The 25,321-nt window shown below is 46.0% G+C and overlaps 1 protein-coding gene across 10 annotated transcripts in view; it reads right to left on the bottom strand.

Annotated features, from left to right (window-relative positions):
- miga1 (mitoguardin 1) overlaps positions 1-24,516 on the bottom strand; it is a 105,402-nt gene extending 80,886 nt beyond the window's left edge. Inside the window, exons 1-6 of one of the 10 annotated variants that reach the window (XM_059648123.1) lie at positions 24,307-24,513; positions 24,126-24,157; positions 23,811-23,936; positions 15,767-15,962; positions 5,415-5,545; positions 909-1,038 (exon numbers count right to left, since the gene is read on the bottom strand). In XM_059648123.1, the coding sequence (XP_059504106.1) occupies positions 909-1,038; positions 5,415-5,545; positions 15,767-15,962; positions 23,811-23,918 (565 nt within the window). In that variant the 5' untranslated portion in view covers positions 23,919-23,936; positions 24,126-24,157; positions 24,307-24,513. Of the gene's footprint in view, positions 1-908; positions 1,039-5,414; positions 5,546-15,766; positions 15,963-17,200; positions 17,363-23,578; positions 24,158-24,306 lie in introns of those variants that run through there. The other 9 variants (XM_059648122.1, XM_059648121.1, XM_059648129.1 and 6 more) reach the window with 9 other exon arrangements.
- Between the last annotated feature and the right edge of the window lie 805 nt (positions 24,517-25,321).

The following is a 25,321-nucleotide window of genomic DNA, read 5'->3' as shown; positions in this document are numbered from 1 at the left end:
AGCCTCCGCTTGGTTTCCCCAATGTAGAGGGAGCCACACCGGGTACAGTGGATGCAGTATACCACTTTGGCAGATGTGCCGGTGAACCTCTGCTTAATGTGGAATGTCATCTTGGGGCCTGGGATGGGGGTGAGGGAGGAGGTGTGGGGGCAAGTGTAGCATTTCCTGCGTTTGGAGGGGAAGGTGCCGGGTGTGGTGGGGTTGGAGGGCAGTGTGGAGCGAACAAGGGAGTCACGGAGAGAGTGGTCTCTCCGGAAAGCAGACAGGGGTGGGGATGGAAAAATGTCTTGGGTGGTGGGGTCGGATTGTAAATGGCGGAAGTGTCGGAGGATAATGCGTTGTATCCGGAGGTTGGTGGGATGGTGTGTGAGAACGAGGGGGATCCTCTTGGGGCGGTTGTGGCGGGGGCGGGGTGTGAGGGATGTGTTGCGGGAAACCAATGTTCTGTTTCCCTGCGATACGTCTCTATGACCCTATGACTCTATTGGGCCTGCAGAAGAAAAAGGAGAAATATCATTGAATTTTTTTTGACAAGTCAATACTGGGAAGCTGTGTCCCCCAGATGGGGAATCTGGATAATGGTTGGCACAGTCTCAGGTTAAGGGGACAGTCATTTCAGATTGAGATGAGGGGACACCTGCCCATTTAATGGGTGGCGAACCTTTTGGAATCCTTGATCCTAGAGGGATGTAGGTGATCCATCACTGAAGAGATATTTAAGGCCGGGACTGACAGATCCTTGTTTTTGCGAGGAAAGTGAATTTGAGGTAGACAATCAGCCACGATCACATCAATGGGGTCGAATGGCCTGCTCCTATCGCCTGTGCCTATTATTTTCTTTGTTTACATCACTGAGCCTTCCCTTTCATTCCAGTTACAGTTCTCCACTTTGTTGTCCCATCACATACCCATCAGGTACAGGTTTTCAGGGGTAGTCACTGGCACACTGACCAGGTTAACTTCACTGTCTTCAGCAACCTTGTCCCACAGGTTAGTGGCGGCACACACGCAGCTGTGGGAGGAGTGTGCACTCCGAGCCTGGGTATGGAAACAAACACACAAGTTAAATCGCTTTCCAGTTCTGCATGAACTTTCAAGAAGAAACTACCTCCCCATGCAAGAAAACATGCCAATAGCCATTCATCTCCCTGCTGTTTGGGGCACACTCAAATTGGTATTCTTGCTAATTCTTAGAATGCCTACAGTGCAGAAGCAGGTCTTTCATCCCATCAGGTCTGCACTGCCCCTCCAAACAGCATCCCAACCAGACCAATAACCCTTTAACCTTATTTCCTGTAACCCTGCATTTCCCATGGCTAATCCAACCAGCCTGCACATCCCTGAACACTCTGGCAATTCAGCATAACCACTCCACCTAGCCTGTACATCTTTGGACTGTGGGAGGAAACCAGAGCACCTGGAGGAAACCCATACAGACACAGAGAGAACGTGCAAACTCCACACAGGCAGTTGCCCGAGGCTAGAAATCAAACCTGAATCCCTGGTGCTGTGAAGTGGCTGTGCTATCCACCAAGCAACCATGCCACACTAAATTTGGACTTTTGCAAATTGTCCTGATGAGTGCAAAACAAAAAGCTTCAATAAAGAGTGTCAACCTGTTGGCTGCGAAGAGTTTTGTGATGCCCTCTGGATGTAAAAGATGCAACGGAAGATGAAGGGTCTAGGCCCAAAATGTCAGCCTTTGTGCTCCTGAGATGCTGCTTGGCCTGCTGTGTTCATCCATCCCCACACTTTGTTATCTTGGATTCTCCAGCATCTCAGTTCTCTTTTTGAAAATTCTGCGTTGGTTGGGCTTTGGTTCTGGTGAAATGGGGCCCACACTGGAAACCAACAGTGCTTCACAATCTTCAGGCTTAAAGGCAATATTTGCTATAACTGCATGATGCATGTCAAGCCAAAGGCTACCACACAAGTTGGCTCCTTTACATTACACTGACCATACAATAATCTAAAGCACTGACACGCTTAAATGAATTGCCCACATACTCTAAACAAAAAACTGGGATGAGAGGAAAGATCTTGCACTCAGAGGCTGGAACGAACCTGGAGCTCACTGCCTGTAAGTGTGTTACAGGCAGAAACCCTGGAAGCACTGAAGGCGTATTTAGACGTGCACTTGTGATGCCAAGCTGTACAAGGCTATAGGCCAAGCGCTGGAAAATGGGATGAGAATAGTTAGGTAATAAAATGTGAGGCTGGATGAACACAGCAGGCCAAGCAGCATCTCAGGAGCACAAAAGCTGACGTTTCGGGCCTAGACCCTTCATCAGAGAGGGGGATGGGGAGAGGGAACTGGAATAAATAGGGAGAGAGGGGGAGGCGGACCGAAGATGGAGAGAAAAGAAGATAGGTGGAGAAAGTATAGGTGGGGAGGTAGGGGGGGGATAGGTCAGTCCAAGGAAGACGGACAGGTCAAGGAGGTGGGATGAGGTTAGTAGGTAGATGGGGGTGCGGCTTGGGGTGGGAGGAAGGGATGGGTGAGAGGAAGAACCGGTTAGGGAGGCAGAGACAGGTTGGACTGGTTTTGGGATGCAGTGGGTGGGGGGGAAGAGCTGGGCTGGTTGTGTGGTGCAGTGGGGGGAGGGGATGAACTGGGCTGGTTTAGGGATGCAGTAGGGGAAGGGGAGATTTTGAAACTGGTGAAGTCCACATTGATACCATATGGCTGCAGGGTTCCCAGGCGGAATATGAGTTGCTGTTCCTGCAACCTTCGGGTGGCATCATTGTGGCAGTGCAGGAGGCCCATGATGGACATGTCATCTAGAGAATGGGAGGGGGAGTGGAAATAGTTTGCGACTGGGAGGTGCAGTTGTTTGTTGCGAACTGAGCGGAGGTGTTCTGCAAAGCGGTCTCCAAGCCTCCGCTTGGTTTCCCCAATGTAGAGGAAGCCACACTGGGTACAATGGATGCAGTATACCACATTGGCAGATGTGCAGGTGAACCTCTGCTTAATGTGGAATGTCATCTTGGGAACGTTCCCCGGCTGTTTCTGCCTGACCTAAGTTTCTCCAATATTCTCTAATTAGTCATCGTTTCTTGTTCACTTTGTTGAAGTGTGTGTGTGTATGTGTGTGAGAGCGTGTGAGTGTGACAGCATGTGTGTGTGAGAGAGAAAAACAGTGAGTGAATCTGTGTGTGTAAGTCACTCTGCATGTGTGTATATGTGTGTGTGAGAGAAACAGTGAGTGAACGTGTGTGTGTGTGTGTGTGTGTGTGTGTGTGTGTGTGTGAGAGAAACAGTGAGTGAACGTGTGTGTGTGTGTGTGTGTGTGTGTGTGTGTGTGTGTGTGTGTGAGAGAAACAGTGAGTGAACGTGTGTGTGTGTGTGTGTGAGAGAAACAGTGAGTGAACGTGTGTGTGTGTGTGTGTGTGTACACACGCGCGCGAGAGAGACAGTGACTGTGTGCGCGCGCGCGAGAGACAGTCAGTGACTGTGTGTGTGTGCGTCTGTGTGCGCATGTGTTGGGGACTAATGGAAATTGTGGCAGGCGATTTAGTGTTAAATAATAGGAGGAGGGTTTTGCCGATTTGTTCATGAGACTGACCACTTTCTGGCCTTCAGTTCCAAAATTCCAGTTTTGCTCAATAACCATCTTGAAGGGTAGCGGCATGTGCGGACCTTAAGTGCATAAACCCGTGAGCAGATCAGAGGTTAAAAAACTTAGCTAATGGAAGGTTTACTCAATCACCACTTCAGTCCTTCTGAAGTTAAGGCTATAAAACATTGGAGAAGAAGGAAGCCATTCAGCCCATCACTCTGTCCTTCAATGTGATCAAAGTTGATCTGATAATTGTTAAATATACTTTCCTGCCTTTTCCCTACAGCCCATCATTCCCTTACTGATTAAGAATCTTTTCATCTAAGTATCGAATACACTTAATTCCCCAGCATTGACAGTCCACTGCGATAAGGAATTCCAAGGAATTAATACCCTCTGGGAGAAGAAGTTCTTCCTTATCTCTGTCTTAACTGGACAACTCCTTATACTGATATTATGCCTTCCAGTCTCCCACAGCTGCTTTATTTTCAGCTTTAAAATGTTATTTCCATTATTATGATGACCTATTTATAAGGTTTATCTGAACTAAAGTGGAAATGAGACATCTTTCTTCAGGGGTCATGGGTGTTGCTCTACAGAGGTTTCAAAGACAAAAGTGAGCTTCAATTCTGACTTGAACAAACTTCCAAAGGACCTAAGATACAGGAGGAGAATTAAGCTACTGGGTGCACTAAGTCTGTTCCATCTTGACTGATATATTACCCCCTGTAGCCCTTCATTCCCTTACTAGTCAAGAATCTGTCTGTCTCAAACACACCCAATGACTTGATCTCCATAGCCTTCCGCAGCAACGAGTTCCACAAGTTAGTGTTCTGTTCCAGGATTAGAAAGGTCAACTATATGGACATAGATTTAAGGTAGAAAGGGTCAGTTTAAAGGAAATGTGAGAGACAAGTCTTTGACACAGAGGATGGTTAGTGCCTGAAATGAGCTGTCAGAGGAGGAGGTGGAGGCAGATACAATAGCAACGTTTAAGAGGCGTATTGACAGATACATGAATGGGCAGGGAATAGAGGGATACAGACTGTATGGAAGCAAAGTTTTTAGTTTTGAAAGGCATTGAGTGTTGGCACGATCTTGATGGGTCAAAGGGCCTGTTCCTGTGCTATGCTATTCTTCGTTCTTTCATTCATCATGCTCTGGCTGAAAAAATCCCTACTCAACTCAGTTCCTTCCAGTCTGAAGCTGTGCCCCTGGAACCGAGTCTCACCTACTTGTGGAAACATTTTTTCCATGCCCACTCTGTCAAAAGCTTTCAGTATTTTGTAAGTTTCAATAAGATCACCATCCCCATCCTTCTCAACTCCATCGAGTACAAACCCTGAGTCCTCGACTGCTCCTCACACGCCAAGTCCTTCATCCCCAGAATTGTTCCTGTAACCTCTGCTGGACCCGCTCCAACGCACGCGCATCCTTCCTTAAATACAAGGTGCAAAACTGCTCACAATATTTCAAATGCGGTCTGACCAGAGCCTTACGCATCCTCAGCGGTTAATCACTGCTCTTAACCGCTCAAACTGAATGCTAACATTGCATTTGCCTTTCTAACTGTCAACTGGGCCTGCGAGTTAGCCTGAATTAGGACCCTCAAGACCCTTTGTGCTTCTGAAGCCTTTCCCATTTTAGAAAATAGTTGCTGCCTTTATTATTCCTGCCAACATGCTTGACACTTTCCACACGGTATTCAATTGGCTGCTTTCCCAGCCTGTCCAAGTCCTTCTGCAGCCTCCCTGCTTTCTCAACATCACCTGTCCCTCTAAACCTGTCTTTGTATCACCAGAGCAGCAATACCCTCCGTCCCGACACTTGAATGACTGCTCGTCAGCTACTTACTGAGGCCAGGCTCTGCACTGAGCCAGAGTATTTACTGAGCAGTCCGGCAGATGCGTACATGTTGAGCGAGTGTGATCCCTTTGACTGCAAGGAGAGGCTCAGGTTCTGTCGACTACTGGCACAACTCGAACCTATGGATGGAGGTCACAGAGTGGGCAGTTACATTGCTGTGAATGCATCATTCATGCAGGAAAGAGCTTGCATTTGGGTAGCGCCATTCAACACAATTATAAAAGCAAGATGTTTGAAGTGCAGTTGCTGCAGGAAAAGTTGCAGCTCAACTTTGAGCATAGCAAAAGAAAGAAGATAAAAATTGTTTTTGCGGGGGAAGTCACATTTGTTGACCAGAACACCACGGAGAGGTCTCCTACTGTTCTTCCATTCTCCACCCAAGAGGACAGTTTGAACCTCAATCTGGCATGGTACCTTTAAACAACAGTTCCCATAGCACACCGCTTCCTCAGCCTGGTTTATACACTCAGAGGTTGAACCCCAATCTTCTCTCTCAGGGGTGAAAAAAGCACAAGTTGAGCCCAGGCGGACCCAGTGCCTACACTCAGATGCAAATCTTTCCACATCTGCTGCCTGTTGTTACAACAATAACTAAACCGAGAGACTGATGTGCGAAGCCATCTTGAATTCTCCTTTTACACGGTGCATCATCTCGAAGACCTCGGTTAGATCATGCCTCGACTTCCTAAAGCAAAGTTCATGCAGCTCGTCCTCAGAATTTAAACTTTTATATCTAATTACAATTCTGGTGAATATTTGCTAGCCCAGTACACAAACACGCCAGTCTAACCACGACCCTCTCCAGCAGAAGCTAAACATGTACGTCTTATAATCGCAGCTAATTGGTCCTTTAATCAGCTCTACACGCTTATACCCTGTCACTTCTTGTGACAGCTACAGCTCAGCACTTACATTTGTACTGTTAAAACAGCCTTGGGTTCAAATCCCATTCAACAGCTTCATGTCATAGAGGTCGACAGCATGGAAACAGACCCTTCAGCCCAATTTGTCCAAGACACCCACTTTTCACAATTAATCTAGTCCCATTTGCCTGCGTTTAGCCCATATCCCTCCAGACCTGTCCCATCCATGTACCTGTCCAAATATTTCTTAAGTGACAAAATTGCATTTGCCTCAGGTAGCCCCTGTTCCAAACACTCACCACTCTATGTGTGAGAAACTGCCTTTCTGGACCCTTTTGTATCTCTCCCCTAGCACCTTAAACCTATGCCCTCTAGTTTTAGACTCCCCACCATGCGGGGTAAAGCTCTGCCTATCTACCTTATCTACACCTCTCATGATATCAGCCTCCAGTACAAATTCTCAACCGACACTCCCAAGCAGATCCGAGGCAATGCTGCACTGTCGGAAGTGCCAATTTTCAGACAAGACGTTAAACTAGAACTGCTGTTGGGCACAAAATATCCTTTTTTTTTACAAAAATACCATTGAAATCCTCCCTGAATCCCGGCTAATATTTATTTCTCAATCAATATCACAAAAGGACCTAGTCATTACCTCTCAGCTATTTGGAAAGCTTGCAATTCTTATACTTCCACACTGACTGCACTTCAACACTGTATAATTTGCTGTAAATTGCTCTGGGACAACATGAAGCCGTGAAAACAGATGTATAAATGCAGGGTCCTGCTTTTCAAATATTTTTCCAACAATGCGCAAAACATTCTGTTGGCAAACGGTCCCAAGACTACTGTTATGTAAAGCGTTTTTAACACTTACAAAATGTTCTGTACAACACCAAGAAACAAAACACCAGATGTTCTGATCCCTGGCAGTGATAATTATCACTTAGCTGGAAGAGTATGTGAAAAAAGTTCCCCATCTATTGATTTCAAACAGAAGCTGGGATGGGAAAGCACTGATGCAGTGCTAGTGTTGTACCAGATACTAACTCATGCAGTCAGCTTATGAAAACAGACTCTTCAATCAGGACAGACACAATATTCACGTTAAAATCCCATTAGTACTGTCTGATTGCCGAACAGAATTATATTTCACCAGCCGCAGAAAACCACCTTAGGACAGGGACGTAGTGTGCCATGCTACGTTGCCTCAGAAGTAGATCTTAGACCATAAGATAAAAGGAGATTATTTCACCCATCAAGTCTGTTCTGCCATTTGATCATGGTTCATTGGTTTCTCAAACCCCATTCTCCTGCCTTCTCCTCATAACACAATCCCTTTGCTAATCAAGAACATGCCTCTTGTCTCAAAGACACTTCATGACTCAGTCTCCACACCCCTCTGCAGCAATAGGCTCCACAGATTCACCACCCTCTGGCCGAAGGAATTCCTCCTCATCTCAGTTCTAAAGGATCATGTCTTCACTCTGAGGCTGTGCCCTCAGGTCCTAGTCTCCCTTAACAGTGGAAATATCTTCTCCATGTCCACTCTACCCAGGCCTTTCAGTAATCTGTAAGTGCCAATCAGATCGACCTAAATCCATCAAACACAAACCCGGAGTCCTCAGCCATTCCTCATGTGACAAGTCCTTCATCCCAGGATCATTCTTGTACACTTCCTCTTGATTCCCCCCAACTCCAGTGTATCCTTCTTAGATACAGGGCCCAAAACTGCTCACAATATTCCAAATGCGGTCTGACCAGATCCTGACAGACTCAACAGTACATCTCTGCCAAGATAATGAAGTGTGAGGCTGGATGAACACAGCAGGCCAAGCAGCATCTCAGGAGCACAAAAGCTGACGTTTCGGGCCTAGACCCTCCTTCAGAGAGGGGGATGGAGTGAGGGTTCTGGAATAAATAGGGAGAGAGGGGGAGGCAGACCGAAGATGGAGAGAAAAGAAGATAGGTGGAGAGGAGAGTATAGGTGGGGAGGTAGGGAGGAGATAGGTCAGTCCAGGGAAGACGGACAGGTCAAGGAGGTGAGATGAGGTTAGTAGGTAGGAGATGGAGGTGCGGCTTGGGTTGGGAGGAAGGGATGGGTGAGAGGAAGAACAGGTTAGGGAGGCAGAGACAGGTTGGACTGGTTTTGGGATGCAGTGGGTGGAGGGGAAGAGCTGGGCTGGTTGTGTGGTGCAGTGGGGGGAGGGGACGAACTGGGCTGGTTTAGGGATGCGGTGGGGGAAGGGGAGATTTTGAAGCTGGTGAAGTCCACATTGATACCATTGGGCTGCAGGGTTCCCAAGCAGAATATGAGTTGCTGTTCCTGCAACCTTCGGGTGGCATCATTGTGGCACTGCAGGAGGCCCATGATGGACACGTCATCTAAAGAATGGGAGGGGGAGTTGAAATGGTTTGTGACTGGGAGGTTGCAGTTGTTTATTGCGAACTGAGCAGAAGTGTTCTGCTAAGTGGTCCCCAAGCCTCCGCTTGGTTTCCCCAATGCAGAGGAAGCCACACCAAGCCGCACCTCCATCTCCTACCTACTAACCTCATCCCACCTCCTTGACCTGTCCGTCTTCCCTGGACTGACCTATCCCCTCCCTAGCTCCCCACCTATACTCTCCTCTCCACCTATCTTCTTTTCTCTTCATCTTCGGTCCGCCTCCCCCTCTCTCCCCATTTATTCCAGAACCCTCACCCCATCCCCCTCTCTGATGAAGGGTCTAGGCCCGAAACGTCAGCTTTTGTGCTCCTGAGATGCTGCTGGGCCTGCTGTGTTCATCCAGCCTCACATTTCATTACCTTGGATTCTCCAGCATCTGCAGTTCCCATTATCACTAATACATCTCTGCCATTTTTTTTCTAGCCCTCTCAAAATGAATGCTAACAATGCATTTGTCTTCCTACCTACCAACTGAATTTGCATGTTAACCTTAACAGAATCCTGAATTAGGACTCCTAAGTCCCTTTGTGCCTCAGATTTCTGAAGCATTTCCCATTTACAAAATAGCCTATGCCTTTATTCTTCTACCAAAGTGCATAACCTCACACTTCCTCAATTGTATTCCATCTGCCAGTTGTGTGTCCAATTTCCTAGCCTGTCTAATCCCTTCTGCAGCCTCCCCTTCCTCAACCCTACCTGCCCCTCCACCCATCTTTGGGTCATCTGTAACATTAGCACCAATGCTAATTGCTATCAAGGTGAAGATCATTTAGTTTTGGTTGCCTGTGTACCTTATCATTTTGTTAAATTGAGCAGATAGCATGCAGTTAATTGGACAAATAATTCAAACGCTCAGAGTACACTTTAATCATAGTCTAACTGTTGTGTGGAAGCAGGCTATTCAGCCCGTTGAGTCCATACCAACCCTCCAAACAGCATCCTGCCCCTTATCCCTGCATTTTCCCATGGCTAACCCACCTAGCCTGCACATCCCTGGACACTAAGGGCAATTTAGCATGGCCAATCCACCTAACCTGCACATCTCTGAACTGCAGGAGGAAGCAGAGCACCTGGAGGCAGCTGACACAGATACAGGGAGAACATGCAAACTCCACACAGAAGGCTGCCCGAGACTGGAACTGAACCCAGACACCTAGCACTGTGAAGCAGCAGTGCTAACAACTGAGCCACCGTGCTGCCCCTTCTGGCCAGTCAAGGGGTGGTCAAGTGCAAATCTCAATCTTTGACAATTTACTTCTTGAGCCAGGCTCGACATTCAGAAACAATGCTGACCGCGTCTTCCCACCTGTAGATTGTAAGCCCAGGCCCTATATTTGTATTCGTTTGAATTTGGAAGGTTGCGTTAACTGTGTGCTTGAAATCATAAGAAGTTGTTCACTCAGGTTAACACACAGAAACTCATTCCTTGGTGGGAGGGTGGTGTTAGAGGAACCTCAAACTAGAGGACATAATCTTAAAATCAGCACTAATTAATGAAATTAAGGTTTTTTTAAAATTAGCACAAATCTGGACTGCTCTGTCAAAAGACTACAGATGCTGGATTGATTAAAATCTTCAAGTCTGAGGTTCGAAGAGTTTTATTTTGAGCTGAACTTGAATTTCCAGAAGGCATTTGATAAAATGTCACATCAAATGTTATTGCAGAATGTAAAAGCGCAGGTGTAGGCATGTTTTGGCTCGAAGAGAAGATTAACTGGCTCTCAGGAAGCAGGGGCTGGGTACAAATGAGTCTTTTTCAGGTTGACAAGATGTAATGACTGGTGTCCAACAGTAATCGATTGAGGACAGACAGTACTGTTGCCAAATTTGCAGATGACACAAGGATGTGGAGGAAAGTAAGTTGTGAAGAGGACATAAGCAGATTACAAAAAGGTATGGATAGGCCAAGTGAATGGGAGAGATCTGGCAAATGGAGTAGAATATAGAACATCTGGAATCTTCCTTTTTTGTTGTAAGAATTAAAATAAAAGCATTATATCGAAATGGAGACAAATTGCAGAGGTCTGAGATTGAGGAATGTTTCGAAGGGTCACTGGACCTGAAATGTTAATGCTGATTTCTCTCCACAGATGTTGCCGGACGTGCTGAGCTTGTCCAGCAATTTCCGTTTTTGCTTCTGAGGTAGCGGGATCTGGGTGTCCAAATGCATGAATATTAAAAGGTTAGAATGTAGGATTGTTGTTGGAACAGAATTTATTGCCCATTCCTAATCGCCTGGCAGAAAGTGGTGGCAAAATGCCTTTTTGAACCCTTGCAGTCCATATGGTGTAGATAATCCGACAAAGACAGCAAGCAGCGAATTCCGGGATCTTGAACCAGTGACACTGAAGGAAGGGCGATATCTTTCCAAATTAGGATGGTGAGTGTTTTGGAGGGGAAGTTGGAGGGGGTGGTATTACTGTGTGTCTGCTGCCCCTTGTGCTTCTGGTATTTGGAAGGTGCTGTCTATAGAGGCTTGGTGAAGCAAGTGACTAGGAAAACAGTTAGAACATTATCACTTATTGCGATGGGAACTGAATACAAAATTAGTGAGGTGAGGTTATGTTTTAGTTATACAGGGCACTGGTTAGACCACATCTGGAGTACAGGGTACAGTATCGGTCTCCTTATTTAAGGGAAGATTTAAAGGAATTGGAAGCAGTTTGGAGAAGGTTTACCAGAATACACCTGGAACAGGCACGTTATCTTATAAAACTAGGTTTATATCCACTGAAATTTAAAAAATGTAAGAGGCAACTTGACTGAATCATGTATGAAGGGTCTTGACTGGGAAGATGTGCAAAGGTTGTTTCATTCGATGGGACAATCTAGATCCAAAGATCACTGTTTAAAAACCAGGGTCACCCATTTAAGACAGAGATTAGGTGAATTTTTTTCTAGATCATGAGAATTTGGAGCTCTGTTTCCACATTCCTTTTCATGGCATGGAGGTGCAGGTGTTGGACTGGAGTAGACAAAATCAGAAGTCACACAACACCACATTATAGTCCAACGGGATTATTTGAAATCATGAGCTTTCGAAGCACTGCTCCTTCCTCAGGTGAAGTGGAGAGAAGGGCACAGGCACAGAATTCCAATTCTGACTTCTGATTTTGGTCATCTTTTTGAGGGCGGAAAGTATATAAATATGGATGTGAGTTTGCTTGCTGAGCTGGAAGGTTAGTTTTCAGACGTTTTGTCACCATTCTAGGTTATGTCAAAACTCGCTAATATATAAATATTTTTACAGCAAAGGCAGATTCTTTGTAAACAAGGGGGTGAAAGGTAATCTGGAGTGGGCAGAGATGGGGATTTGGGGTTAGCCACATAATCTTATTGAATGATGGAGCAGCCTTGAAATGACCATATCCTGCTTCTTGAACACAGCAGGCCAAACAGCATTTAAGGACCACAAAGAACTTTTTTCTGATGAAGGGTCTAGGCCCGAAATGTCAGCTTTTGTGCTCCTAAGATGCTACTTGGCCTGCTGTGTTCATCCAGCTCCACACTTTGTTATCTCGGATTCTCCAGCATCTGCAGTTCCCATTATCTCTGATCCTGCTTGTTTTTTTTTAATGTCCATAGGTTTCTTGGGACGTAAATGCATTGGAAACAATTCAGGGAAGGTTTACCAGCCTGGAATGGGTGTGTTGCCTCATGAAGAAGGGATATGGAGCAAAAATGAGTGAATTAGGTAAAAGGAGCAGATTTGACTCACGATCCAGAGATATACGTTCAGCTATGGAACTTTAGTCAATACAATGAATCTGGAATAAAAGGCCAGAATTACTAATGGAGACCAGTGGATTGCCACAAATGAAACCAGTGTATTGTCATAGAAATCCAAATTGTTCACAAATTTTTTTAATGGAAGGAAACTGCCATTTTTGTCTGATATGGCCCACATGTGATTGCAGACCCACAGCAATATGGTCACATAACTGCCCTCTGAAATTGGGCTTAATGGCATTAAAGGTATTTTCACGCCTGGCAAGATTTAGCCCAATGTCTACCACTTCTGTGTACCTAGTACCCAGTTGCTGTCATGCATCTTGTTTAAGACAAGAGCCCCTTCTCTTTGATTGCTAAGTGAACTTCTGTCACATTAGACTCAAACAGACCCTATCCTGAAAGATGATGTTGGCAGGACGTCTACCAGAAGATTCATACAACACGAGCTGTGGTGGGCATTGGGCTTACAGCATGTTTGTCAACCATCCTTAGCTGCCCTTGAGAAGATGACAATTTTGGTGAGTTTTGTGGAGGGTGTCTCTCTGTAAGTGCTAGCAAGTATTCTTGTCCTATCTTCCCAAACTGCTCTCATTACCTTTGCATCACACATCTGCGGCACCTCACTCATCATACCTCCCAGGACCGGGGCCGGGACCTCCCAGGATTCCTAGCACCCGGCGCCATCTCTGAAGCCCAGCCATGCACTCAGATGAGCACTGGCTAATGTAATGCCCTTCTTGGTGCATGTCAGTTGCCCCCAACATGTCAGACAGAGAGAAACTAGCACCTACTTTGCCAAGGGGGACCCAGAGGTCCTGGCTATCAGGTGTGCATGTCGGCTTTGCCCATGCCCCAGATGTTAGACTAAAAGACCATAAGAAGGCATTCAGCATGCTTGCCTTCATTGCTTAGACCTCTGAGTGCAGGAGATGGGACGTCATGTTGAGGTTATACAGGATCCTGGTGAGGCCTCTTTTGGAATACTTTGTCCAGCTCTGGTTGTCCCATTTTAGGAAGAGTATTATTAAGCTGGAAAGGGTTTAGAATTGATTTACAAAGATGTTGCCAGGAATGAAGGATTTGAGTTATGTGGACAGACTAGATAGGGTGGGAGCGTAGGATCATGAGGGGCATAGATAAGGTGGATGGCAGGTGCCCTTTCCCTAAGGTGGGGGATTTCAAGACTAACAGAGTATATTTTTAAAGTGAGAAGAGAAAGATTTAAAAAGGACATGGGGGCAACTTTTTTTACAGAGTGTGGTTCATGTATGGAATGGATTTCCAGAGGAAGTGGTGGATGTGCGTACAGTTACAAAGTTGAAGACACATAGATAAATACAGGAATAGGAAATATTTGGAGGGATAAGGGCCAAGCGTAAGCAGTGGGAACTAGTTTAGTTTGGGAACATGGCCAGCAAGGACAGATTGGAAAGAAGGGTCTGTTTTCGTGCTGTATGACTCTATGGCTCTAAATAGGAACAGGAGTAGGCCGCTCGGCTCTCCAAGCCTGCTCTGCCTGTCAATGGGATCAGAACTGATCTAATCTGATGTCGGTGACTGGTATCCAAGATGGAGGTCCAGAAGGGCAAGGAGCGAGCTCAAGTTGCTGGGTAACCCATTGACTTTCAGGCAAATTGTCGCCATCTAGTGGGAAAATTGAAAAAAAAACTGTCTTTCCGAATAAGGCAATATCATGTAATAATGAAGAAACCAAAGAACAGTAGACGCTGGAAATCAAAACCAAAAAGAGAAATTGCTGGAAAAACTCAGCAGGTCCGGCAGCGTCTGCGGAGAGGAAACAGAGTTAATTTTTTGGGCCCTTCTTCATGACTGTAATAACGAGATTTTTATGCATACCGATCCATGTAAACGCTGCTCACTGGTGAGAATGTCATCTCGCCATTCCACACTTGGTTGTTGGGCATTTTTGCTCTTGACATCAATAAGGTCCTCACAGCTGTTCTCACATGATTGTCCCAACTTTCTCACCAATGTCCTTGCTGTACAGTGGCTGGGAAACACCCAGATGACAAACTTAACTCCTTCAAGATCTCCTCACTAAGTCCCTACAGCAGCATCACAGCAGACAGTGTCCGAGACATTAACCCTTTTCAGATCCTCACATGCTTATACAACAGGGCAATGGCCTAGTCGTATTATTGCTGGATAATTAATCCAGATAACGGTCTGGGCACCCGGGTTCAAATCCCGCCACAGCAGAAGGTGGAATTTGAACTCAGTAAAATGTCTGAAATTAAGAGTCTAATGAAGATCATGATCCATTGCTGATTGCTGGAAAAAAAAACGCCCACCTAGTTCACTAATGTCCTTTAGAGAAGGAAATTGCCAAACCAGCTCGTCCCCGCCTGCCTAACTTGTTCTTCCTCTCACCTATTCCCTCCTCCCAACTCAAGCCGCACCTCCATTTCCTACCTACTAAATTCATCCTGCCCCCTTGACCTGTCCGTCCTCCCCAGACTGACCTATCTCCTCCCCACCTATACTCTCCTCTCCACCTATCTTCTCCTCTATCCATCTTCAGTCCGCCTCCCCCTCTCTCCCTATTTATTTCAGAATCCTCTCCTCATCCCCCTTTTCTGATGAAGGGTCGAGGCCCGAAACATCAGCTTTTGTGCTCCTAAGATGCTGCTTGGCCTGCTGTGTTCATCCAGCCCCAAACTTTGCCATCCTTACCCAGTCTGGCCGACATGTGATTCCAGACCCACAGCAATGTGGTTGACTCTTAACCGCCCTCTGGGCAATTAGGGATGGGGCAATACATGCTGCCGAGCCAGCAGCACCCTCTTCCTGTTAATGAATAAAGGAACAGCCCACATCCCTTGGAATTATTTAAGAAGGAATGGAGTTGAAGTATAGATTAGTGGTGATCAAACTAAAATGGCGAAACAGATTCAGGGGGCTGAATGGCCTTAAACTGTTCCTATCCCTCGGCGTATCACAAGAATACATTCCAGAAAGGGAAGAAGGTGGGAAATTCTTTATAACCTGTAACGTAACTCCAGCACAAAACACAAAGATGTAAAAAGAGTGGAATGGGTGTGTTGTCTTATGAAGAAGGGACATGGAGCAAAAATAAGCGAAGCAGCAGAGTTGACGAATGAGCCAGAGATATACATGCAGCTGTAGAATTTAAAATTAGGCAATTACAGAAATCTGGAATAAAAAGTGGATGCCACAAATAAAACTAGTGTATTGTCATAAAAATCCAAATTGTTCACACATGTTCATTATGAAAGTAAATGTAAAAAAAAGCTGTTTAAACAAGTGTCTCTGCGAACCTTTCTCTGATGCTGCCGTCCTGGAAAATTCAGGTATGAAAAGCTCTTGCTCCCATGGCAACTGTTCTTTCTCTGTCTCCTCCTCCTGTTTCTTCTTCCCACGCTTTCGTTTTAACTGGTGAGCCAAAATAGCGAGCGAAGCAGCGCCCACAACAGAGATCAGCAAGAGTTTCCTCACAAGAGGAGACAGCTTTATCTAAGGAAGGCAAAAAATATTTACTTGTAAATTTATTCCTTATTAAGTGCATGATTCAAAATAATGAGCTTGCAGGGCATCACTGTTACCACTCCTACAACATTGCAATACAATAAGTTTTTCCATTATTCATTCATAGGGTGAGGACATCACTGGCCAGGCAGCCTTTATTGCCCATCCCTAATTGCCCAGAGGGCAGTTCAGAGTCTGGAGTCTCGTCAGTGACATTAGTGAACCAGATGGGATTTTCTGACAATCAACAATGATTATGTGTTATGGGCCATTTTCTGATCTGGTTCTTCTCAGGTCCCTCCTGTTTTGGGAATGCAATTTGTAAACTCAGATGTGCCTTGAAGGGGGGAATTCCCTAATATGGACTTCAGTCAGATCTTGTATTTCTTTGTTTCTTCTAATCGCACAATAATAGTAGTTTTTAAAAAGACTCCAGGAGCACTCTGTGTTATAGTGCAGGGACAACAATGGTAGGTCCTTTGGCCCAGAGTATTGGATGTTCTTCTCTATATCCTCACACCTCACCTGTTTTAAGACCCACTAGTGACATCAGGCTTTTTGAACTGCTGTCTTTCTTTGGCTTGGTATTGACCCTTGTCTACTTATCGCTCTCCCAAGCACCTCAGGACATGTTGCCTGGAACAAAATTGCTTGTAAGGTTTTGATTGAGGGTATAAGGTGAACTTGAATGCACGGGCCAAAGGTGTAAGGTTGTTTTGACATGGAAAGTAACGCCTTAGGTGTGGCACAAGTAGACTGAATACAAGCTTGTCAAGAGAAAATTGGGAAAAGCGCTTGAAAGGGAGAAAATTGAAGGGCTGTGTGGAATAAATATGGGAGTTAACCTACAACTTTACAGAAGATCTAACGCAGGCATGATGGATCAAGCAGCCTCGTGCTGCTTTGTAGGATCTTACAATATGATTGCAGAACTGCAGAATTGGGCTGAAAGATGGCAAATGGAATTCAATGCGGATAAATGTGGGGTGATTCACTTTGGGAAGAATAATTGGAAGGCAGAATACTGGGTCAATGAAAAGATTCTTGGTAGTGTGGATGTGCAGAGGGATCTTGGTGTCCATGTACAGTGATCCCTGAAAGTTGCCACCCAGGTTGATAGTGCTGTTAAAAAGGCTTATGATGTGTTAGGTTTTATTGGTAGAGGGATTGAGTTCCAGAGCCGTGATGTCATGCTGCAACCGTACAAAACGCTAGTGGGGCCTCACCTGGAATATTGCGTGTAGTTCTGGTCTCCCCATTACAGGAAGGATGTGGAAGCATTGGAAAAGGTGCAGAGGAGATTTACCAGGATGTTGCCTGGTCTGGAGCGAAGGTCTTATGAAGAAAAGCTGAGGGACTTGGGTCTGTTCTCATTGGAGAGAAGGAGGCTAAGAGGGGATTTAATAGAGACATACAAGATGATTAGAGGATTACACAGGGTGGACAGTGAGTCTTTTTCCGACGATGATGACTTCAGCTTGTACAAGGGTGGGGTGATAGATTTAAGACAGATGTCAGAGGCAGATTCTTTACTCAGAGAGTGGTAAGGGCTTGGAACGCCCTGCCTGCCAATGTAATTAACTCAGCCACATTAGGGACATTTAAACAGTCCTTGGATAAGCATATGGATAATGATGGGATAGTGTAGGGGAGGGGCTTAGATCAGTTCACAGGTCGAGGGCCAAAGGGCCTGTTCTGCGCTGTATTGTTCTATGTTCTATGATTCATGCTGGCAAAGGTGAAGTTGGTGGTTAAGATGTGAGTGAAGTTAATGAAACAAATAGGGCAAGACCAACATCTCCCTGGCTTTATCACCATTCAATCAATGACGTTACTGATCTGTACAACTTAACTACACAATGTGCAGCCAAGCAGGGTAACAATTCATTCAAAGAAAATACCATCTCTGAGAGGCAACAACAACTGAAGAACACAGTAATTTGAGTCTCCCTTGAGCCTGTTCCACCATTCAATGAGGTCATGACCGATCTGTGACCTGACTTCACTTGTCCTATATTCCTGGACATCTTTGGTTACAAAATCCATCAGTCTCGGTTCTGAAATGAATAATTGATGGATCCTCAGTGCCACTTGCGAAGAAAGTTCCAAGCATTTACCACCTTATTCATAAAATGTACACATTTGTTACAAGGCACTTTTAAATTTTACATGAATTCTTGTTGATTGCTTTGAAGCACAACGCAGTTATTAAATATTCAACTGATAAACAGCATCTGGGAGTAGCAAATCTTCTACCTCCTTCTGTTAGGTTGACATTGCTTTGGTCTATGCTTCACAAAACTCCCACCTCTTCTTCTAAAGCAACAAGATGAAGCAGCTACATAGACACGGCAGTCCATCCACCAGCTTCAAACATTTATTTTGAGTACCACTAATGCTCAGAGGCAACAGTAACACATTGACAAGACGCATTTCAACAAAATGCCAAGGCTGGTTTGGCAGCACCTTCTAAACCTGTGCCCTATCCCACCTGGAAGGGCAAGCGCAGCAGATACATAGGAACACCATGACCTGCCAGTTGCCCTCTAAGTGACACGCCAACCTGACTCGGAACTCACTGTTCCGGGACAAAATCCTAAGGTTCCCTCCCTAACAGCACAGTGGGTGCCTCCACACCCTGCTGGTTCATGAAGGATGTTCAACATCACTTTCTCTTGGGCAATTGGGGATGGGCAATAAATACTGGCTCAGCCAGCGATGCTTACATTCCACAAATGCATAAAACAACTATTCTGCACTGCACACTCGGGCTCCTCCCTACACCCTGACTGAGTAGTAAACATGATCCATCATATGCAGGGTAGATGATGGCCAAATGGTATTATTGCTGGACTGTTAACCTAGACACTGAGATAATATTCTGGGGACCTGGGTTGGAATCCTGCCATGGCAGATGGTGGAATCTGAATTCAATAAATATCTGGCATTAGGAATGTAACGATGACTGTAAATCAATTGTCAGGGAAAATCCCATCTGGCTCACTAATGTCCTTTACGGAAGGAAACTGCCATTCTTACCTGGTCTGGCCTATATGTGACTCCCAGACCCACGGGAATGTGGTTGACTCTTAATTGCCCTCTGGGCAATAAATGCTGCCTAGCCAGCAACACCTCTTACCTCGTGAATGAATAATAAAAAAATACACACACCGACTTTAATTCTTTATTTCCAAAAATCTCAAAACACTCAACCAGTGAGAAATTTAATTCCCAACTTCCCAAGTCTATCCTTCCTCCCTCGGGCTTACAAAACACAAACTTGGGCATCAGCTAATTTAAATCCTCATAATTTAACTCTGAGAGTCATTCTGATGAATATGTGCTGTTTCTGCCCAAAGCTAACATATCTTTCCTGAGGTACAGTGTCCAGCACAGCACGGAGTACTATCAGAGGAGTTTAACAAGAGCTGTATACAACTGCATAACTCAGTCAACCAAACCAAAGAACACAACCTTATAACTAGAGTGAGGCCTCAGATGTCAGCCAGCAGTCCTTCATGCAAAGAACAGTGGAAATCGGCTGCTCTGGCTTTGCAAAACATTTAGGGGGTGGTTTGAAAGCTGAAATGCATATATTTTGCATTTGTTAAATGCATCAAGATTAATATAAACAAAAACTTTTGGGGTATTGAGCTACTCAGGCAGAATCAAGAGTATCAGGTCATGTTGACAACAATCTAAGGTAGGGTCACCTGACCCGAAATGTTAACTCTGTTTTTTCCTTCACAGATGCTGCCAGACCTGCTGAGCTTTTCCAGCAACTTCTGTTTTTGTTCTCCTTTAACCTTGTAACATCATCCTATTTTCATTTAAGATCATAAGAAAAAGAGCACGCTGTTCGGCCCATCAAGCCTGTTCTGCATTCAATAGGATCATGGCTGATCCAACATCTTTCACGGCCACTTTCCTGCCCTTTCCCTGTAACCCTTGAGTTACTGACTGGTCAAGAATCTATTTATCTCCGGTGTAAATCTACTCAAGGACTCTGCCCCACAGCTCTCTGTAGCAAGGAGTTCCAAAGACTCACAACCCTCAGAGAAGAAATTCCTCCTCATCTCAGTCTTAAATTGGAGTCCCTTTATTCTGAAACTATGCCCATTGGTCCTAGACTCTCCCATGAGGGGAAGCATCCTCTCAGCATCTACTCCTTAATACAATACAACAATACAACACAGGAACAGGCCCTTTGGACCAGCACACCTGCGCCAATTCCTATTCCTTGTTTAGACATGCTACCTATCGCCCGTGCACAGTTTCTATCCCTCAGTTCGCCTCCCAATCATGTGTCTACCAAGATACCACCTCAAACATTGCTATCATGACTGCTTCCACCACTTCCACTGGCAATGTGTTCCAGGCACCCACCACCCTCTGTGTGAAAAATTTTCCCCGCACTTCTCCGCTAAACTTTCACCCTCTCACCTTGAACCTGTGCCCTGTTACAGCTGACTTTTCACCCATAAGTATCCTATCTGTTTCAATGAGACCACCCCTCAATGAGTAGAGTCCCAACCTGTTTAACCTTTACTCATAAGACAATTCCTCCAGGCCAAGGATCATTCTAAAGAACCTTCTCTGAACTGCCTCCAATGAAATAATATCTTTCCTTAACCAGAGGGACCAAAGCTGCTCATACAACTCCAGATGTGGTCTCACCAGTACCTTGTACACCGTAATACTCCAATCCCCTTGGAAAGGACCAACATTCCTGATTAGCCACTGTACCTGTGTGCTAGCTTTCTGTGTTTCGTACGCAAGGAACCTCAAGTTTCTTTGTGTTAACATTTTTCTGCAGTTTTTCTCCATTTAACATAATGCTCTTTTGTTCTCACTTCCAAAATGAAAAATGTATACTTCATTTGCTAACTTATTTAACGTACCAAAGTCTACTGCCTGTATCCTCTCACAGCCTGCCATTAGCCCTAACACAGATTTTTGTTCTTTCTTCCCTTTCCTCCAGTTTTTATCTCGCGCTTCTGGTAGAACGCTCAACTGACAGTCGCCAAACCATAAACAAAATCCGAAAGACCTGCGGATGCTGTAAATCAGGAACTGTCATTCAACCTGAAACGTTAACCCTGATTTCTCTCCACAGATGCTGCCAGACCTGCTGAACTTTTCCAGCAATGCTATGCTTCCACCACAGAGTAGGGTGATGAGATAAGTTCCAGGAATACTCCAGCCAACACGGATTGATCCCCATGCTGTAGGTATTTATACTGTACCACAGCCAGCTATCTCACCACTACAGCTAAGATCACCTTTCTGCTACCTGATTAAACTCAGCACATCTGTAGCATGATTCATTCAGCTGAAACTTCCTTGGCCTGAACAATTAACTGGTTGTCTCCCCACTGATACCAACTCACCTACAAGTTCCAGAACCTGTTTGTTTTCCCTCTAGATTTCCAACATTTGCAGAATTTTGCCTTATGGTTACATCAACAGCACTTCCCACTGCTACGACCTCGGAATGCCACAGTGGAAAAAAGAAGCAATATTGTGGAGATACCGTCACCTCTGGGTTCACCTCTAGCTCACACGTTATCCTGACGTGGCCATACAAAACTATTCTTTCATCATTGGGAGCTCGATCTGTGAAATTCCTGACCTAATGTCATTGTAGATGCACCATCACAGAAATAGTTTTTCCACCAAACTCATAGGGCAACTAGAAAAGGGCAAATAAACTGGCACTGTCGCCCACACTTCATGAGCACATGTAAAAATTTTCACTTCAACGGTTTAAACTCACAGAAAAGCAATCTTGTGGAACAACCCGAAAAAATTCACAATGCAAGGCAAGTAATGATAATACATTTCTATGTTGACAAACTCTGCAAATATTGATACACTTGCAGTGACCCTTTGTAAATAATTCCTCGAAATGCCTTGGAACAGACTGACACACTCCCAGAGACCATTGTACTTACTGACAAACTCCTGGAGACCCTGTAAAAACCAACATACACCAGAGGCCTCCATTAAACACTGACACACTTCTGGGGACTGTCTGTATATACCGACACATTCCCTGCTTGTTTTTACCCCAGATTTCCAGCATTTTGCCTTCTGACTACATCAACAGCACTTCCTACTGCCACGACCTCTGAATACACGGTGAAAAGAAAAGCAATATGGTGGAAATACTGTCACTTCCAAGTTCATCTCCAACTCACACACTATCCTGACATGGCCATACAACACTATCTTCTCATCGTTGGTAGTTGGATTTGTGGAATTCCTGACCCAATATCATTGTGGATGCACCATCACAGAAGGACAATAGTTTTTTCCACCAGATTCTCAGGGCATGAGCACACCCAAATATTTACAGTTCAGTGTCCTAAACTCAAAGCCAAAGTGATCTATGGGACAACTCAAAAAAATTTCACTTCCAAGGCAAATAATTGTAGTGTTTCGATGTTGACAAACTCTGCAAATACTGACATACTACCAGGGACACTTCGGAGATAAATCCCAGAGATGCCCTGTACAAATTGACACTTTAATTCCCTTGAAATACCGGCGCCTTCCCAACAGCCCCTCCCATACACCGGCGCACACCCATGTGCCCCCCCCGTATACACCGGCGCACTCTCACACGCCCCCCCCCGTATACACCGGCGCACTCTCACACCCCCCCCCGTATACACCGGCGCACTCCCACACGCCCCCCCCGTATACACCGGCGCACTCCCACACGCCCCCCGTATACACCGGCACACTCCAACAGACCCCCCCCATATACACCGGCACACTCCAACAGACCCCCCCCATATACACCGGCACACTCCAACAGACCCTCCCCCCCCCCCCCCGTATACACCGGCACACACCCACAGGCCCCCTGTATATACCGACGCACACCCACAGACACCCTGTATATACCGACGCACACCCACAGACCCTCCTGTCACTATTGACACTCCCACAGACCCCCTGTAAATAGCAACACAGTCCCACAGACACCCTGTAAATTGTGATACATTCCCACAGACCCCCGTTAAATACCGACACACTCCCACAGACCCCCTGTAAATACCGACACAGTCCCACAGACCCCCGTTAAATACCGACACACTCCCACAGACCCCCTGTAAATACCGACACACTCCCACCGACCCCCTGTAAATACCGACACAGTCCCACAGACCCCCTGTAAATACTGACACACTCCCACAGACCCCCTGTAAATACCGACACACTCCCACAGACCCCCTGTAAATACCGACACACTCCCACAGACCCCCTGTAAATACCGACACACTCCCACCGACCCCCTGTAAATACCGACACAGTCCCACAGACCCCCTGTAAATACCGACACAGTCCCACCGACCCCCTGTAAATACCGACACAGTCCCACAGACCCCCTGTAAATACCGACACACTCCCACAGACCCCCTGTAAATACCGATACACTCCCACAGACCCCCTGTAAATACCGACACAGTCCCACAGACCCCCTGTAAATACCGATACACTCCCACAGACCCCCTGTAAATACTGACACAGTCCCCAGGGAGGGAATATCAGACCCGAAAACCAACAAATCACTGCGTGTTAAAGCTGGAATCCACCTGAAAATTCGCCGACCTCACCATTAAAGCCTGGTTCGATACTGTGCTAACCTTCCAGTTCAGAGACGTGATGACGCACCTCTGCAGCAGGTGCATCCTATTCTACAGGGAGGGCCGCTACCACTGCAGCACACGGGCTCTCTAAAGGCTGAACCGTGGGTAGGGAAAGGTGTCAGCTTAACAGGTGGAGTTTGTAACGCCGGGGGGAGGGGGGTTAGAGAAATGGCCTGACCTCCGGCAGGGAGTGATACAGAGACACGGGGTGATCGACAGCTCGGACCGCCAGCTTCTTGAAGTGACCAGTCGGATCGCTCATGGATTCCTCAGCTAGATCGCTCATTTCTCCTTTCCATTCCCCCTCCAGCAGATTGTTCAGGTGCAACATGTCAAATGCAAAACACAGGGCGTTATTCGACCAAATGCAAACAAAACAGACATGGAATATTTAAACCGCTGTCCAATTTTGTTTTGCATGAAACTGAATTATTGACGATTTTCCGGGCAAACGGCAAATTAAAATTAAGCATTGGCGCATCTTTAAGCCTACCTTATAACTGGTACAGACTCAGCCTCGGGGTTCTGATTATGCAACACAAGGTGGCGGAGAGAGAGAGAGAAAATAAAGGGCAGATTGAAATATTTGGTGGGAAAGGTTTGCAAATTGCATAAGAATTTTGCAATCTGGATTCTTGCACGCATTCATGCACTTCTCAAAGCACTTGACCCACCTTCAGAAGCAGGCATGGATTGGCCGAGGACGGAGGTGGTCAGGCTCCTGATGTTGTTGCTGGGTAGGAGAGGGAGAGGACGCACTGGTCGCTGTCCCTGGATGGGAGGGTGCTGGCTTCCTGCGGCTGGCTCGCTACATCCAGCCCAGCCTCCTCCCTCAGCTCCCTGATGTAATTGACAACGCACCAAACGCGCACCACTTCCGGGTTCCCAAACCTTCGCTTCAAGTCACGCTGCCCCTTGCTACTCGCCCTCACCCCCCACCTCGAACAGAAAGCGAAACTTCTATTTGCGTAGCTCCTTCCATGACCCACCTGATGGTATTCCATACGCCCTGCGGTCCCTGAATGGACTTTTTAACATGAGGCAACCGTGGTGATGCAAGAATTGGGAGAGCTAGAGTTACGTTTGTACCACACAAAATCCAGGTTATGACCGTCTCCAATCCAACCATTGCCTGCTGTCGTTCAATGCTGTTACCATCAATGAATCCACGCTATCAACATTCTGGGGGTTACCGTGGACCAGAAACTCAACCAAACTGGCCGCATAAACAGATTGGTTACAAGAGCGGGTCAGAGATGGGAATACTGAGGCGAGTAACTCATTTACCGACCCCTACTAAGCCTGTCCACTACCTACAAGGCATAAAAAGGGTGTGATGGAATATTCCCCACTTGCCTGGATGGGTGCAGCCCCAACAACACCCAAAAAGCTTGATACCATCCACGACAAAGCAGCCCGCTTGACTGGCACGACACCCACAAGCATCCACTCCCTCCACCATTCAAGAAGGCAGCTCACCAACAGCTTCTCAAGGGCAACTAGGGATGGGGCAATAAATACTGGCCCAGCAAGAGACACCCATGTCCTTCAAGTGAATTTAAAAAAACTAATTTGCATTTGACACACTCCCAATGATTGGATCACCAGTTTTTGCCATGCTGATTGAAGAATAAAGAGTGGCCAGGACATTCTTCTTCATGATAACACGCCAGGAATCTTTTTGCTCCA

Source organism: Stegostoma tigrinum, chromosome 8 (assembly GCF_030684315.1).
Source record: "Stegostoma tigrinum isolate sSteTig4 chromosome 8, sSteTig4.hap1, whole genome shotgun sequence".
NCBI classification, from domain to species: Eukaryota; Metazoa; Chordata; class Chondrichthyes; order Orectolobiformes; family Stegostomatidae; genus Stegostoma; species Stegostoma tigrinum.
Note: the sequence above shows the minus strand (reverse complement) of the source record. Positions and strands in the feature narration are given on the sequence as shown.